This window comes from Panicum virgatum, chromosome 3K (assembly GCF_016808335.1).
Source record: "Panicum virgatum strain AP13 chromosome 3K, P.virgatum_v5, whole genome shotgun sequence".
NCBI lineage: Eukaryota > Viridiplantae > Streptophyta > Magnoliopsida > Poales > Poaceae > Panicum > Panicum virgatum.
The window spans coordinates 20,244,858-20,261,603 of record NC_053138.1 but is presented as its reverse complement, the minus strand read 5'-3'; the positions used below and the strand labels follow the sequence as shown (position 1 = coordinate 20,261,603).

The 16,746-nt window shown below is 48.9% G+C and overlaps 2 protein-coding genes across 2 annotated transcripts; one reads left to right on the top strand and one right to left on the bottom strand.

Moving 5' to 3' along the window:
* Window positions 1-8,898: 8,898 nt before the first annotated feature.
* LOC120698217 lies at window positions 8,899-12,516 on the top strand. The gene is made up of 3 exons (XM_039981748.1): window positions 8,899-9,741; window positions 10,877-11,534; window positions 11,624-12,516. Exons 1-3 carry the CDS (start codon window positions 9,611-9,613, stop codon window positions 12,362-12,364), a joined length of 1,530 nt encoding a protein of 509 aa, XP_039837682.1. The 5' UTR covers window positions 8,899-9,610; the 3' UTR covers window positions 12,365-12,516.
* Window positions 12,517-14,688: 2,172 nt separating this feature from the next.
* Window positions 14,689-16,514, bottom strand: LOC120700701 (serine/threonine-protein kinase STN8, chloroplastic-like). The gene is made up of 3 exons (XM_039984942.1): window positions 16,474-16,514; window positions 15,165-15,439; window positions 14,689-15,062 (listed from the first exon to the last, which is right to left on the bottom strand). The coding sequence occupies exons 1-3, from the start codon at window positions 16,512-16,514 to the stop codon at window positions 14,689-14,691; spliced, it is 690 nt and encodes a 229-aa protein (XP_039840876.1).
* Window positions 16,515-16,746: the final 232 nt, after the last annotated feature.

Below are 16,746 nucleotides of genomic sequence, written 5' to 3'. Positions count from 1 at the left end.
CTTTATGTTTTCAAAAATAACTCTTTAACCTTTGATCAAATAAATTTTTGCACAACATCAAAGTTGTAGATCTTGAAAAGTTGAACAACTTTCATGTTGGGCACTTTTTCATTTGAGCCCTAGATTAAAAGTTATCTTTGATTTACATCCGGGTTCCTGAAATTTTTTGAAATTGTGTTTAAGTCCTTTTTCTTCTTCCTTCTGCCTGCCTCTCTGCTCTCTCTCACCGCCGGCAAAGCGGCGCAGCTGCCGCCACTCTGGGCCGTCTCCAGGGCCACCTCCTGCCTCTGAGCTTCTCCACGCGTCGAACTCCCCTCCCCACCGCCATTTTTTTTCCACCCTTGCTGGCTGCTTGCACTCGCGACACGCCGCCCGCGCAGAGCCACCTCGCCGGCCACCCACGGGAGCACGCCGCCGTCACCGATTTCGACTTCTCCCCGGCCGAGCTCATCCCCGAGCCCTCTTCCTTGCTTATCCTTCCATTCTCGGCCTACAAATAGCTCAATAGAGCCTTGCTTCGGCATCCCGCCGCCCCTTCCCTCCATTAGCGCCGCCGCTCACCGGCCGCAGTGGAGCCACCATCTCGAACCTCCACTTCCCCAGTTAGACCCTTGAATCAAACCCCCTTGGTCCCCTGAGTCTCCTCGGCCCCACCCCTTCCACTCCCCCTCACCGGACCACCGCCAACGGCCACCACTCGCCGCCGGCGTGCTCTGGCCGCCGCGGACAGCCCGCTACGGGCTACCCCTACCTCGACTTCAGGCACCTACTGGTGCGCCATGAGCCGCTCTACCTCCCTAGCCCTTCCACTCTCGCCGCCGACCACCCTAGACGCCGGACCATGGCCGGAGTAGAGCTCCCGAAGGTCAGCTATGGCTGAAGGACCCGATTGCTCTAAATCAAAACTTCCAAGGGCCTTTCTGTAATGATTCTAATTCTTTTTCTTGTGAACTTCAAAAATTCCTAGAAATTAGTAGAAAAATCAGAAAAATGCCAAACTAGTTTTGTTGTGCTCCTATTGGCTATCTCTACAACTTTAGCTACTCAAGTTTGCATGAAACTTTATATTGAGTGCTCTAGTTTATTTGTTAGCAAATAAGTAATTTAATTGTATCCTTTTATCCATAGCTTTGTTATGCTTAATTTTTGGAACCTAGCCTTCTTTTGCCATGAGTAGTCTTGTATAAAATTTGTGGATTAAATGCTTGACTTTTGCTTGTTATTTCATGTGTTTGTTTATTTCTAGCATATGCTCTTGTTTAATTTATTAAAGCATGCTTTTATTTATTTCTTTGGGTCATATTTTTTTACCATGAGCTCTTTTAAACACAAGTAGCTTGTGATAATTTTTGGGAGAATTTTTTCTTTGTTTAGCTTGAATTTTTTATTTATTTCTGAGTTATAAGGATAATCCATGTTAGTATTGTTTTTGCTATAATAAGCTCCATGGTTAGACTTGATTCCTATTCATGATCTTTGCTTTTGAACCTTGAATTGATGTTTGATGTTTGAACCCTAGTTGTTGATTTCTTTTGGAATTCAAATTATAGATTTGAATTCAACCTACCCCATATTTCTAGAACTACTTTTACTTTCTTAATGTGACTAGTTTTTGTTATCCTATGGAGTTCCTTGTATTTCCTTTTACTCCATAAATGACTGCCCCATAGAAAATAATGAATGGTTGTTTTCTTGGTTTAAGTGTTCAACTCTTTAGTGAAGGAAAGCTATACTCAAGCACTTCACTAATTTCGGGTATTGCATTGCATATAGAAATAATATCGTTAGTCGACGGAACGTACAAATTCATCCAGAGACCAGCCGGGGAAATTTCTGAAGTACTTCAAGTCAACAACGGGATATTTCTGAAGCCCAAGTCAACATTACGGAAGATAACGAAGACCTAAACGTGAACTCGGAGTCCGAGAGTGAACTACATGAAGTCCAACCAACATCGTGGAATTAACTGAAGTTCTGAACTTCGATTCGGAAGAGTTGGAGTCTACTAATTCTTTAGACTCTTCTAAAGGCAAGCCCCGGACATAACCTATATTTCAAATTATTACCATTTACTGTTATTACTTACTTGTGCATTTACAGTTCTTAGGATTTGAATTGAAACCCTAGATGCATGATCCTAGAAACCTATGTACTGAACACTAGACCTGAGTTCGAATAATTGCTAAGCTTATAGGACCGGTAAAAGTCGAGTGATTGCCTGTCACTCGCGAGCTCTATAGGAATTGCTTGTTTACTTTCTGTTATCAATATAAGGACGACGGACGGGGTTGTGTTCGATATCATGACCTTGTGTGAGACCCCGTCTATGTTGATGAACTTGCTAAGGTCGCGGTGTGTGGTAGCGGTGGTTAAGTTTTTGAACGTACTAGCCACATGCCGTAAATATGGTACGCGACAAGCCTAGTAGCCGATTGGACCGGGGAGTGGATATACCTTTCACTCTCTCTTAGGGATAGGTTTTATTTTTATGTTGCGCAACACTACGACTTCGAGGGACAAGGTTGGACCTTGGAGCCCTGTAGTCGGGGAGAGTGACCCTATCCACAAGCCGGAAAGAAAGGTAAACGATTGTTTGGGAACGACCCGACGGTGTTCCAAACGTGTGTGTTAGGTCTGCCTGGCCAGGTTAATAAATTTCGATTCGAATCATCTGCTTCTCACAGTTTGGGACTGCTTGATCCCTTTGCCACACAGAGTAATAAGAGCAACAATATTATGATCAATCTTGATGTTTGCTTAGAGTTCTACCATGATTGGATAGTAGTTGCTTATATAGAATGGTTAATCAACTAGAATCTTGAAAGCTAAAACTTGAAAGTAAGGACCTACTCTTTATTGCTTTTCAGCAAAAGGAAAACCAGAGCCTCACAGAACCTTGCATAGTCTAGCTAAAGTGGGCTACGTATACCCGTTGATGGTTAAGTCTTGCTGAGTATTAGAATACTCAGCCTTGCTGTTGAAACCCTTTTTCAGGTATGAGTTTTGAGGACCAGATCGCTAGCTTGACCTATCCTTGGTCTTTGCCTCCTGGATGGTCCGTAGAGTGGGATACGTCTTCGGCCGGCAATGACCTTGACGAGTGATACCTTGCTTGGGCTAGCCTGGTATACTTTTGCGACGTGTTGTAGCCGTCGTGTTTTATCTTCCGCTATTTAAACTCTGAAGTTTTACACTTAAGGCTTGTATAACTATTTTACTAAAGTTGGTTTTGTAATAATGGTTTGAACTGGTTTGTAATCTCTACTTTGCCTGTGTTGTAAAATTGTGGTTGTAATATCTCTGGACTCGCCTTCGTGCGGGGTATGCTTGTTCGATCCGTGAACCGGTGGTTGTATCGGGACGTTACCCGACAGACCAAGAATTGTTCCGTTTGAAGTGCGTTTGAGCTGGTGTTGCCTTTATGGTGATGGCCTGCGCACTTGAGCCGGGATAATTCAGGTGGTTCTGCCACAGCCCAACTCTGAATTATTCTGTTTATGACAAAGAACTTTATGCTCTTGTGAGGTGTTTGGAGACTTGGCAACACTATCTTTTACCTAAGGAATTTGTGATCCATTCAGACCATGAATCTTTGAAACATCTTAAAGGTCAACTAAAACTGAACCGAAGACATGCTAAATGGAGTGAATTCATTGAATCTTTTTCATACTTTGTCAAGTATAAAAAAGGGAAAGATAATGTTGTTGCTGATGCTTTGTCTAGACGTCATGCTTTGCTGTCCCAACTTGATACTAAAATTCTTGGTTTGGAAAGTATTAAAGATTTGTATGCAACTGACATATGCTTTGATGAACCATTTTCGAAATGTTGTGATGGCAAGGGCTGGGAAAAGTTCCATTTGCATGATGGATTTTTGTTTCGAGCTAACAAACTTTGCATTCCAGATTATTCTGTTCGTCTAATGCTTTTGCAGGAAGCTCATGCCGGTGGACTTATGGGCCATTTTGGAGCGAAGAAAACGGAGCAAGTGTTAGCTAATCATTTCTTTTGGCCAAAGATGCAGCGAGATGTAGAGAGACATGTTCTTCGCTGCGAAACCTGCCACAAAGCTAAGTCACGCTTGAACCCTCATGGTCTATATACCCCATTGCCTATTCCTAGTGTTCCATGGGAGGACATTTCTATGGACTTTGTGTTGTCGGTCGAAACCCACCGGCGAGCAGCGACGGGCAACACGAAGAGCCAGGAGGTTGCTGGGGCGCCGGCAGGCACTGCTCCCTCGTCGACGGCCCGCAATTCCGTCACGCGCCCGGAGAATGTGTGAAAGCCGGGCTTGCCACCTGACCCATACCCGATCAGGAGGGTGTAGACGTGCTCCGAACAGTTTCCTGAACACAAAGACACGTGTAAACGTAAGTCCGAGCAGTGGTCGGCTCCCCAGGACGACTCTTGCATCGGCTTTAAAGAGCCGATCGAGTCCCGGTGTCAGATGGGATCTGATTGTATCCAGATATGATAAATAAAACAAATAACTGTGAAACTGCTTCAATTAAATCTAATTAATCTAATCCACAATGGTAACAGCTTCACTGCTAGATCGGAACATCCTACACGTGACTAGGCCTAATGAACGTAACAGACCACTGAACCGTAACCCAAAATAGAGGCCTAAGAACTAGCAAGAGCCGATTCCCGGAACAATCCCTATTAAGACCATGATAAAGCATCTACTACACAACCGGATCATCCAATCCGTTTGCAAGGCCTAACCTAGCAGATATTACGCAAACTCCTAAGATAAGAGCAAACCATAACAGATTAGATCTACTAGACATAAAAGAAGTAGGGTGTTGCCTCTGTGCAACTAATTCTATGCGACAAGAACTAGCATAAGATTGAAACGTGACTGCACAGAGACATCATGATATTCGTAGATGATAAACAACGAGACACAATGGATCTACTAAAGCCATGCTACGAACATCAGAATAACTAGTACTACTCGCCATCAAAAACGCTTCAGTACGAGTAATACCAAGGTAAAAGTAAGAATAATGCTGCCCTGATCGCAAGAAGCGATCAGGGCAACATGTCACTTACTTGGATGAAACCCTTAGATTAGGGTGGCGATGCGTCGAGAGTTGTTGTTTGTGAGTCGTGATGACGCTCTCCTTCATGAATAACAAAGGATACATATTTATAGTCCGGAGACTTGGGAAACAATCTAAACTAATCTTGTCCCGATTGGACTCTATCTCTAATCTTAAACTAAATCTAAGGATACACGGCCCATGTGGCCCAGATGCTCACGCAGGAGCCGATCTACAAGTCTTCTTGATCTTCTGCTTTAAGCCCATCTTGCTTTCGGCCCATAAATTAATCCTGTTAATTTATGGCGATAACACTTTGTTCTAGTTCTTGGCTTACCTCGAACTAAGAGGGGGAGGGATTCAATCTTTGTTGTGGTTGATCGTTTTAGCAAAATGGCACACTTTATTCCTTATCATAAGAGCGATGATGCTTCACACCTTGCTGAATTATTTTTCAGAGAAATTATGCGTCTACATGGAGTGCCACGTACCATTGTATCGGATCGTGACACCAAGTTCTTGAGTTACTTTTGGAAGACTTTGTGGGGGTAAACTTGGGACAAGGCTGCTGTTCTCTACAACATGTCATCCACGAACTGATGGGCAAACCGAAGTTGTGAACCACACGTTGTCAACAATGCTGCGAGCTATTCTTAAGAAGAACTTGAAACTATGGGAAAAAATCTTGCATCATGTGGAATTTGCATACAACAGGGCGGTACACTCGACCACTAAATTTTATCCATTTGAGATTGTATATGGTTTCAAACCTATTGCTCCCATCGATCTTTTGCCGTTGCCTATGCAGGAACGAGTGAATGTTGATGCAAGCAAGAGAGCAGAATTTGTCAAAAATATTCATGATCGAGCTAGAGCAAATATTGAGAAGATGACCAAAATGTATGAGAAGCGCGCCAACAAGGGTTGCAAGAAGATATTATTTGAACCAGGAGATTTGGTTTGGGTGCACTTACGCAAGGATCGCTTTTCTGAACAACGCAAGAGCAAGTTGCAGCCACGAGCTGATGGTCCATTCAAAGTGCTTCGCAAGATCAATGACAACGCATATGAGATTGATCTTCCCAGTTCTTATGGTGTGAGTTCAAGCTTCAATGTCGCCGATTTGTCTCCATTCCTTGGAGTAGAAGAGTCGAGGACGACTCCTTTTCAAGAGGAGGAGGATGATGAGGACATGCCCCCAGAGGTTACTCAAGTTACACATAAACATGTTTATGATGGACCAATTACACGAAGCCGTGCAAAATTACTCCAAAAAAAGGTGAACTCACTCCTATCTGAAACTAACTTCAATATATTTGAGGATGTTATACTGCCTAAATGTTCTACTTTGATTCTACTTAGACATGTACATAAAGAAGATTGGAACATCAAGCAATCAGGCAACCAATTCACGTCAACTAGTTCGGACCAGTCCGAACCAGTTCGGACCACCAGTTCGGACCATCAAAAGAAACACCCATAACTATTGATTCCCGAAAGATCTGAAAGCCCATGAGTACCCGTTAGAAAGATTATGAAGTCTAATTTCCAACCCAACAAGTTTCACATCATTTCGACTTACCAATCAGGATTTATGATCGAATCATTGAGGACTGCTCAGAATGTCAAGAGTCTGCCCGAGGATTTATCTTGCTCAACTTCCCGTGCAAGACTGTACCATTCTACATTGTTTCATGGCGCATGCCACACATGTCTGGAAAGCTTATCGTTTCGACTTCTGAGTTGGGAGAAATGGTCATTTTACTGAAGACTGCGCAGAAGCCCAGGAGACGCAAGGGAATTGAAGATGATCTCGTGAATGCTTCACCTGTTGGCCTTCCATTTTTCAACGTGGAGACTTCAGTTCATACCTATCTAGGAGGGTTGTTCCTAGTATAAATATTCTCTATGTGTACTCAGAAAAGGACATTTTGATCATTTGATAAACCGATATGGTATTCCAGCTGATTTGCTGACGAGTGTCTTACACCTTTGTTCCTGTGAGTTCTTCTCGGACTTGTGAGAAAGATCTCTCTGAGGTCCCCCACTTCGTGCTCAACGGTTGCCAGTTCGGCTGCGCCGTTTTATATGGATTAGTCCCGGATTGTGGTTCTGCAATCGTTCGGAGATCGAGTCGAAATCTTCAAGGTTTCGGTGTCTCTCTCCCCGTCGCTTGGTCGCATCCAACCTTGGCAGGTATAAAGCTATTTACCCACTGTTCGCAGCAAAGTTATCTTTATTTTTGAATCTACTGTCGTGAAGATCGGACCATCCTTGTGCTGGTTTATATCGGCACTATCAAGAATGCCTTGCATGCTGCTGTCCTCCACGACAGAAGTAGGTGAACAACTTTTGTTTCTTCTTTTGTTTAAAGTTAAGTAGTCAAAATTTGACCCAATTATAAAAAAGAATATTAACTTCTAATACATCAAATAAGTAAGTTGTGGAAAATATATTAAGAATGGATGCAATTTTTCTTATTTAATATTCAAATTATTATGACTCTTTTCTATAAATTTGATCAAATTTAGAATAATTTGACTTGGGACAAATCAAAATGTCTTACATTTCAAAACAGAGAGAAAGTAGTCACTATTATGCATGCATGCAAGCAAAATGACCCGTGCAAATTAATACTAGTATATATACAACTCTTGTTTCACTAATCTAATTTTGCTTCTACCACTGAATTGCAACCGCAGAAATGACAAGGTTACTGCTAGAATGGAACAAGGGGCAAGGGCCTTCTCGAACAACGAGACATCAACCGAAGCACTCCGATGCACTTCGCTGCATCCGGCAGCGGACCCCTCCCTCCAATTTACAAACTTTGCTGTTTTCTCCGCCAGCAGCTTCATTCGAGCATTATTCGTTCGGCTCCTACTTCCTATTATCGCAGAAATGCCTCGCCAAACTCTACGAGCACATGAACCTCACACACTGACCCAAGTGCTGAAGGCTGATCCATCCTCAGCGTTCCAGCTGCCGTCGAGAGGAAGAGGCGCCATGTCCTGAAGCTCGCGTGCCGCTGGTGCCAGCAGCCTTCCACGTCGTTGGTGCTGTCGTGCTGAACGAGCAGGAGCCGGCCACTCCGTAATTTGATTCGATCAATAATTTAATTTTCCTCTTGGTATTAATTTTGTTAATTCTTGCATACCGCACCTCGCAGGATACTCAACATGCTTAACCTTCGCAAATGCTAGCTCGGACTGCCAGCCGCCGGCGTGATCAGATCGAGGATTGCAATAATCCAAGTCGTCTGAACGATCGAGGAAGAAGAGAATCAAGCAAGATAATGGGAGTTCGCGCAGATCGTGGGCATCGGCTCCGTGCTTGTCGCGACGGCGACGTCTACGGCTCGGCCATAACCATACCCGGGGTTGTCAGGTCCCGCCGCCGCCGTGCCGCCCGCCGGGACGTGACGACGTGAGCGAGAGAGATCGGACGCTGGCGTCGCAGCAGCCTGCGAGGCCCAACTCTGAAGGCCGACCGCTTAAAAATCGCCACCGAAAGACTTTGCTTCCCTCGGGCCTCCTAGCTAGGCGCGCGGCCCATTGTGCAGAAGGCAGGAGCACAGAAGTTTGTGCTTCGCTGTAGCCATCATCCAACTGGCGCATCTCCTCCTGTTCAAGAAAGAATAGATAGACAAAGACCGTGTATACCTATATACGGGCAACCACCATGAGCATCTGGTCCTGCCAGTTTGGCATGGTCTCTGTCGGGGCTCATCATCACCGGACGCAACGAACATATTTTATGCACAAGAAAGAACAAGAAGAATCCAGAGATAAACTTATCGCCATACGCAATGCATAGCGGCTTTATGACATGCTGGCCCGGCCAACTATATATGCATGCTGCTGTAGTCGAGCTCCGAGCGCAGGCGCTAGCTAGCTGATCGATCGCCGTCGCAGCGGTGTACTGAAACTAAAATCTGCAGCCGCCCACCACTGCGACGATGGATCAGCCAACAAAGTCATCAAGCACGGCGCCGCGGAAGGAGTCCACCGAGCTGGCCGCGCGTCGGGCCAGCACCATGCTCATGGCCTTGACCACAGGCGACTGCCAGCAGCTGCACCTGTGGCGGGGAGAGAGCCTGGCGGCTGCGCCGGCGCCGGCTCACCACCAAGTCGCCATCGACGTCGTCGCCAGCAGCGACGGCCAGGGGGGCGGTGACGACGACGACGACGCCGCGCTGCTGGAGGCCCGCCTCACGGAGGGGACGGGCGGCTCCTCCGCGCTCCACGTGGTGGCGGCCGCCGGCGACGACGACCGCTACCTGGAGAGCGCCCGCGCGATCTGCTGCAGGGCCAGGGGCCTCCTGGGCGCGCCCGACCGCAACGGCGACACGCCGCTGCACCGCGCCGCCCGGGCCGGGAACGACAGGATGGTCGCGCAGCTCGTCGGCCTCGCCGGAGGCGAGGACGAGGTGAGGGACCTGTTGCGCGCGCGGAACGGGCAGGGGGAGACGGCCCTGCACGAGGCCGTCCGCTTCGGCGACTTGGAGATGGTCGGGGCGCTGATGGACGGGGACAGGGGGCTCGCCTGCGTGGTCGCGGATGATGGCACCTCGCCAGCTCTTTGGGCCGCCGAAAGATCGCTTGCGTGCTGCATCAGAAGGGAGACGGTCTGTCCTACTCCGGGCCGGATGGACAAAATGCCTTGCATGCTGCTGTCATCCACCACAAAGGTGAACTATATATCCTTGTTTTGTTCGAAGTAATACTATTACTATGTCTTGAATGTGGTCATATGAAAACATTCAAGTACACACAAGTACTTGTCTCGCAAAATAAATAAATAAATAAATGCACACAAGTATTTAACTCTATGAACACAGGCATCCACCCAACATCCCCTTAGAGCAAGTTTAATAATCACGCCCACTTGCCGATGTGGCGTGCGGTGTTGGTGGGCCTCGCCAGCATTTAATGGCAAGTAGGAATCTTGGCCAACAGCAGGCGCTGCAGCGCGTTTTGATAGGTTCTCGCTTGCTCCAGCCTCCGGGCGAACGTGTTGCCAGACGCTCGTCTCTCTCACACACACGCGCGCAAGATTTTGCCGGCTTCTCGCCCATTATTAAACTTGCTTTTAGGATGCCTCTGACACACTCGGCTCGCACATCTTTATGAAATTGACAGTCACCACAGCTTTATCAATTATCACCGTTTGCGGGCACATCGTCTACCACTGGAAAAATAATATGAGAATTAAGATAATACATATATCAGCTTAAAAAGATTCATGTGCTTTATCTCGCAAAGTCTTCCATGACACTTCTTGAGGGATGCAAGTCCCAATGGTGTTTTATGGGTCAACTAAATAATTACGATGGCATGCCATTCTAGTTCATTTTTCCTTCTAAATTAATTACGCACAATGCCATCCTAGTTCATTTTATCAAAGTTTTGGGTCGACCCAATGACCCAAAATAAATATAACTTGCATCCCTATCATAACACTACACTCATAGCTTTATCTTAAAACACTTTATTATAAGTTATATTCATAGGTATAATGCCATTACAGATTCTCTTAAATAAATCGTTCTACAATTCTTGTATTTTATTTACAGTAAGCTAAGCGAATGACATTTTCAGTCGACACTTTGTGTTTCCCTTTCTTTTGCTAATATATAGAGACCCTAGCTAAGATCTTCTTACCCCTCCTAGATATATACTATGGGTTTTCAATATTTTTCATTCAGGCTGTATGATTTATGAATGAGTACGACACTAACAATTCATGGGAACATGTGCAACCAATAATTTGTTTTCATCTGCTGCTTCCTTTGTCTAATAATGCGCAATGTGTTACAACTGCAGGAATAGCAAAGTTGCTGGTGGAGTGGAACAAGGACCTTGTCCGCCAAAGGGACATCAACGGGAGCACGCCGATGCACTTCGCCGCATCAGCAGCGGACCCGGCGTTCTTCCAATTTACAAATTTCGTTTTCACCACGAGCAACTTCGAGAGCCATTTCTTGGGCTCCTACCTCCTGCCTCAGAGGTGCCTGACAGGATTCTACGAGTGGTGGGGGCTCCCGTTCCCCCTGCTGCTCAACCTGGAGCCATCGCTTGCGTTCCAGCCGGACATCCACGGGTCGTACCCGGTGCACGTCGCCGCGTCGGCGGAGAGCATGGTGGCCGTCATCGTCCTGCTCACGCGGTACCCCGGCTGCGCCGGGCTGCGCGACGCCAGGGGCCGGACCTTCCTCCACGTCGCCGTCGAGAGGAAGCGGTTCCACGTCGTCAAGTTCGTGTGCCACACTGCCACTGCTCGCGATCTTTCAAGCCGATGCTCAACGTGCAGGACGCGGATGGGAACACCGCCCTGCACCTGGCGATCAGCCAGGGGGAGCTGGACATCTTCAGGTGCCTCGTCAGGAATCGCAATGTCAAGATAAATCTGCAGAATAAGCAGGGGAACACTCCCATGGATCTCGCCCTGGGGAAAGTCCGCTCTGGATTTTACTTCGGACTGGTAATTTTGTCTTTGCGTTAACCACGATTGATTTTGTTTAGAATGAGAAGTAACTAACTTTTTTTTGTTGATTTTCTTGCTTGCTGCAGACTGCACCTCGGAGGATACTCGGCATGCTAACCTTCGCGAATGCTCAGGCTTCCAGTGGCAACCGCCGTCGCGATCAGATGGAGGAGCACAATCCAGGCCTAAACGAGGATGAGGAATCGGGCAAGATAAAGGACTTCGCGCAGATCGTGGGCATCGGCTCCGTGCTCGTCGCGACGGCGACGTTCGCGGCGGCCATAACCATACCCGGTGGCGTCAGGACCCCCGGCGACGTGGCGGAGGCAAAAGGTGGCGTCGCCGCGCCACCCGCCGGGACGCCCGTGCTCACCGGGAAGTACGCCTTCGACGGGTTCGTGGTCTCCAACACGCTGGCGTTCATCTGCTCCACCCTGGCCACCTTCAGCCTCGTCTACTGCGGGGTCGCCGCCGTCGACATCCAGCGGCGGTTCAAGCTGGTGTCCTTCTCCCTGGCGCTGCTGCTCTGCGCGGCGCGGAGCTTCTGCGCCGCCTTCGCCTTCTCCCTCTACCTGCTGCTGTCTCCGGTGGAGAAGGGGACCGCCATCGCGGCCTGCGTGATGACGTCGCTCGCGCTGCTCGACGGGCTCTGGTTCGTGTTCACCAGCTTCCATGACACCACGGTCCTCCTCAGCAGAAGCACGAAGCTCACGTTCCTGAAGATCGGTACCGGATTCGTCGCCAACATCATATATCTCTTCTGGCCCTACCTCGTGATCTTCGGTTATATGTCCATTGATGATCTGAAAAACCTAGGAAACTTTTAAGTTCCAACTAAGTTGAACTCTCTGCATACTTTTGCAAGCAGGAGGATTAGAGGAACTGACTGAAAAAGATGGTTAAGATTGAGTGTGTGGGCGCGCGCGCGCGCAAAATTGTACAATGATAAGAGTTGCAGTGTTATCTTTCATCATCCTTATTTGGTTCATGGAATTTGTAAGCATCGTCCATTGTATTTTTAAAACAAACTATATTACATGTGAAACGAACATGACACCATTTATGCCATTTCGAGTGATTTTGGTGATCGAATGACAACGCAATCAATGTGACTAATATGATTGTTAAGATGACCATTCTCAGGTTTTTAGGTTCAAGTGATGACAAAAAGAAAGAAAAGATAGGCGTAGCTAGGCCCGAAGGGCCACCCCTACGGGGGTTCCGCTGTTCGGTCGGTAGCACCGGAAGAACCGACGCATGAGCATCGGTGCATCTGATGGTTGTCGGAAGAACCGACGCCATGGTATTTTGGTGCAGAAGGGAGGCACCGGATGAACCGATAGTTCAAAAAGGGGCATCGGTGCATTGGGCGTACTGTGTTCCAGAGACGTTGCAAGTCGTGCAAGAGTCAAGTCTTCAGCACCGGTTGAACCGGTGAAGCATCGGTGCATACCATCGGTGTAATGACGTCAGCAGAAGAGTTGAGTGCTGTGAGTGACCGGATTAACCGACGGCTAAGCATCGGTTGAACCGGTGGTCACTGTGTCAGCTGTCAGGAGTTCAACGGCTACTTCAGGTCTTAGAGTGACTGGATGAACCGACGCTACCCCTGCCTGAGGCATCGGTTCATCCGATGATACGCAGTTTTCTGCTGACCATTGGAGCAACAGCTACAAGACTTGGTGGCCTATATATACGCCTCACCCCGGCCATTTGAAGATTGCTGGAGTTGCTAGAAGTCACACAAACACCCAAGATCATCTCCAAGCCATATAAGAGCCCATTGATCATATCCTTAGCTTTTAGCACTAGTCTTGTAAAGTGTGAGTGCTAGAGTAGCTCTTAGTGAGTGTGATTGCAAGACATTGAGCCTTTGTGATGTGGTTCTCTAGTGAACCAAAACAAGAGCTTGGTGCGCCGGCACCTTGGAGCTTTGAAGCTCGCCGGCAACGTCATCGATCCTCCGACTTGGTGTGGAGCGGCGACGACACTTTGTGCGGGGGACGTGGAGACCCCTATCCTTTGTGGAGAAGCTCCTTAGTGGAACCCGGGGCCAAGGTGACCGTGATCGTGTTCACGGAAGAGACTTGGTGGCCGAATAGTAATACTCTTAGTGAGTGCTACAACAATGTGGATGTAGGTGTGCCTTTGTGGCTAACCGAACCACGGGATAAACACCCGCGTCAAGAGTTTGCTATCTCCTATCCCGCTTATTAAGCTTCCGCATTTCATACTAGCAATTTGTGTGCCTTTACTTTCATAGAATAGTTTCTTGATAGGAAAGGCTATATGTTGCTAAACTCTTTTGGGATAGTGGTTTTACACTAGAACAACCTAGTTGCACATCTAGATAGCATGTTTTAGTTTAAGTTTTGTGCGAATTAGTTGGAGCCATAGGTCTAAGTTTTTAGTAGTGCCTAATTCACCCCCTCCCCCTCTTAGGCTAGAGCACCCGATCCTTTCAACATGTAATTTAATGGATTGTTATTTTCTTCACGTGCATTTTGTTCAAATATAAATCTCATTAAAAAAACACGGTGGAACAATATGCATGCATGTGTCTTTCTACGTGAGCATCCGGAAGTTCCAAGCCCAGCCCTACTTCACAAAAGTTTCATTGAAAAATACTCCTTAGAGACTTTTGAAAATGGTATAGATAAATTCATCTTTAATAGTAGTTTCAAAGTATTATACATTTGTTTTATTTAATTTTAAACATTGGCGCTATGTTGCTGTCTGAAATGACAGATAAGTTTGTCATAACTTTTCTGATTCACTATGACAATTGACTTCATGAGAGAAGTGATTCTCTAGATTAAATTTCGGGTATAATTAAAGTGATTATGTGCGACAAATAAATCGGGTTGGTGGGAACTAGTTTTTTTTACCAGTTTAGAATCACTTCTAAAATATCATTCGATAGAGCATCTTCTAGACTCAGCTCTAAGAACTCTGCTAGTTTAGAACGAGCTAGGAGAAATGATCGATTTTACCATTACGTCTGTCAGCATATATAGCATTAGAACGAGCATGACCAAACACCTGATCTGCCGAAACGGGAACATCTCATAATTTGGCAACCAGTCGATCGATGAGCTCTCTGGGATCTCCATAGATTCGAGGAACTGACCAACGGAAGTAGGATTTCTGTCTAGCACAATGTACAGTTAGCTAGTGTCTGAAACTCTGTACCACATTGTTCAAACAATCCCATACAGGACAAAAAATTGTTACGCCACTTACGACCAGATGCCTCGCTCTTGGTCCCTCCCATGAGTGGTCGGTCATACAGCAAAAGAAATCGCAACAGGAAAAATGGCAACGCCATGGCCCAAATGCACACCTCAAACTTCCAGACGAGCCACTTGCCGCCCTCGACGCACTCCGACTTGGTCTTGTCGGCGCCGAAGCTCCCGAGGAAGTCGGCGCACGTCTCCGGCAGTCCGGCGCCGCCCTGGCCACGCGGTAGTTGAACCACTCCTCCTAGTCGCCGCACTCCTTGGCCCCCACTGTTCCCACCTTGATCTGAACACGATCAGCCACGCATCAGCTGTTCAGCGTCTCTGCATTTCACTCGGCATCACAGCAATCTCGCAGCAGCTGTGCTTGTCGCGCTGCTTGGCTTACCTTTTTGAGGATGACCTTCTCCTTGTACCTGTCGTCGTTCTGGAGGCTCGTCCTGGCCCTGCCCGTCCGCTCCTCCACGACGGTGCCGAAGAACACCACCACCGAACGAGCCCTCCTCGATGCGCTCGCCGACCACGAAGTCGCTCATCTTGAGGCTTCGCCGGCCCAGCACGCTGTCCACCAGCGCCAGCTGCAGCAGGACGTAGGCGTCCACGGCGCCGCTCAGCACCCCCGGCCGCGCCGTCAGGTACAGCCACGTCGCGCCCAGGAACCCCCTACAGTGCTCACCGCTGCGCGTCCGACAGCCCCGCCGTGAGCGCGTCCAGGCGGGACAGCGCGCCGCCCGCCGCGCGCACCGCCGGGTTGGACGCGTCCAGTCCAGGTGCAGCGCGCCGAGGAGCCCGTCCGGGATGGCTGGCCGCGGCGCCGGACGCGTCCACGCTCAGGAGCTCGTTCGCTGCGCCGGCGGCGGCATTGGTCGTGTCTTCGAAGGCCGGGGCGCGGCAGAGGGGTCCAGTGGCAGCGCGGTCACGAGGTCCACACCCCGTCCGTCTAGTAAGGCAGGCCCCGGCGGCGCGGCGGAGGCGGAGGCGAGCACATGGCGGCGGCGGTGAGGGAGGCGGGCTATATAGCGAGCGAGCGAGCGAGCGGGCCGTGCCGAGCAGGGTGCCGCTTTCGTCTTTACTAGAAAGCGAAAGCCATTCGCATGAGAGTGCTCCGTACGTTCCACGAGTGGAGATCGGTGACGTGGCGGCCGTGTGTTTCTTCTCTCTGTGTGTGTGTGGGTGGGGGGGGGGGGGGGGGGCGCACAGCCACAGGGGTTGAACTTTGGAGTGGAGATCGGTGACGTGAATCTCGCGGGCCAGAGGAGCCCACGCGAATCGGCGATGGCGACCCCCAGGCCGGCCTCCTATAACACCCCTCAGCCAGACCGGTCCGACCGGTGTCGCCGGCCGGTTTAGACCGGTAGCGGCAGCATGCGTCACGGCGGCCACGTGTCGAGCATCCTCACCGGAGAGCACGCCGTGGCCACGTGCCGGCCATCCTCGGCGCTAACGTCGCGTCCTTATCCATCCTCCGAAGCCTCCACGCTGTCGCCTCCTCCTTCCTCCCTTTCTTCTTCCTCGAGCCGAGCTCGAACGAGCTCGAGCATCTCGCGTCCCGCCGGCCAAATCCCCGGCCTCCGCTCCACCATACTTAAATCACTCGCACCCGAAGCTCCCTCAGCTCCCTAGCTCCCTCCCCAGCACCTTTGAACTGAGCTCCGGCCGCCGTATAGCTTGGAATCGCGGATCTTCTGGCCACTAGCCATCCATGGCCATCGAGCTCCACCTTGACGTTGAACTCCATCGTCCGGCCACCGTTTTCTTCGTCCAGCGGCTCAAATCGAAGCTAGGTGAGGTACTAATGCTCGTGCTCTCCTCGGTCTTGCGCGTTCCGCGAGTTTCCGCGTTCGATTCATGGTGTCGCCGCCATCGTCATGCTGTTGCCAGGGTTTTAAAATCCGACCGGTGACCGGTAACCGCCGGCCTCCGGTTCCGGTATACCGGTCCGGTTTGGCCGGTTACCGGTCGGAACCGGA

What these genes read in the sequence shown, in the direction of transcription:
- LOC120698217 (XM_039981748.1), top strand. Translation starts at nt 9,611, where the DNA reads ATGATGGCACCTCGCCAGCTCTTTGGGCCGCCGAAAGATCGCTTGCGT. An exon ending in TGCTGTCATCCACCACAAAG is followed by an intron (nt 9,742 to 10,876) that starts GTGAACTATATA and finishes TTACAACTGCAG; the next exon opens with GAATAGCAAAGTTGCTGGTG. An exon ending in CTGGATTTTACTTCGGACTG is followed by an intron (nt 11,535 to 11,623) that starts GTAATTTTGTCT and finishes TGCTTGCTGCAG; the next exon opens with ACTGCACCTCGGAGGATACT.
- LOC120700701 (XM_039984942.1), bottom strand. Translation starts at nt 16,514, where the DNA reads ATGGAGTTCAACGTCAAGGTGGAGCTCGATGGCCATGGATG. An exon ending in GAGCTCGATGGCCATGGATG is followed by an intron (nt 15,440 to 16,473) that starts GCTAGTGGCCAG and finishes TGAGCACTGTAG; the next exon opens with GGGGTTCCTGGGCGCGACGT. An exon ending in AGAAGGTCATCCTCAAAAAG is followed by an intron (nt 15,063 to 15,164) that starts GTAAGCCAAGCA and finishes GATCGTGTTCAG; the next exon opens with ATCAAGGTGGGAACAGTGGG.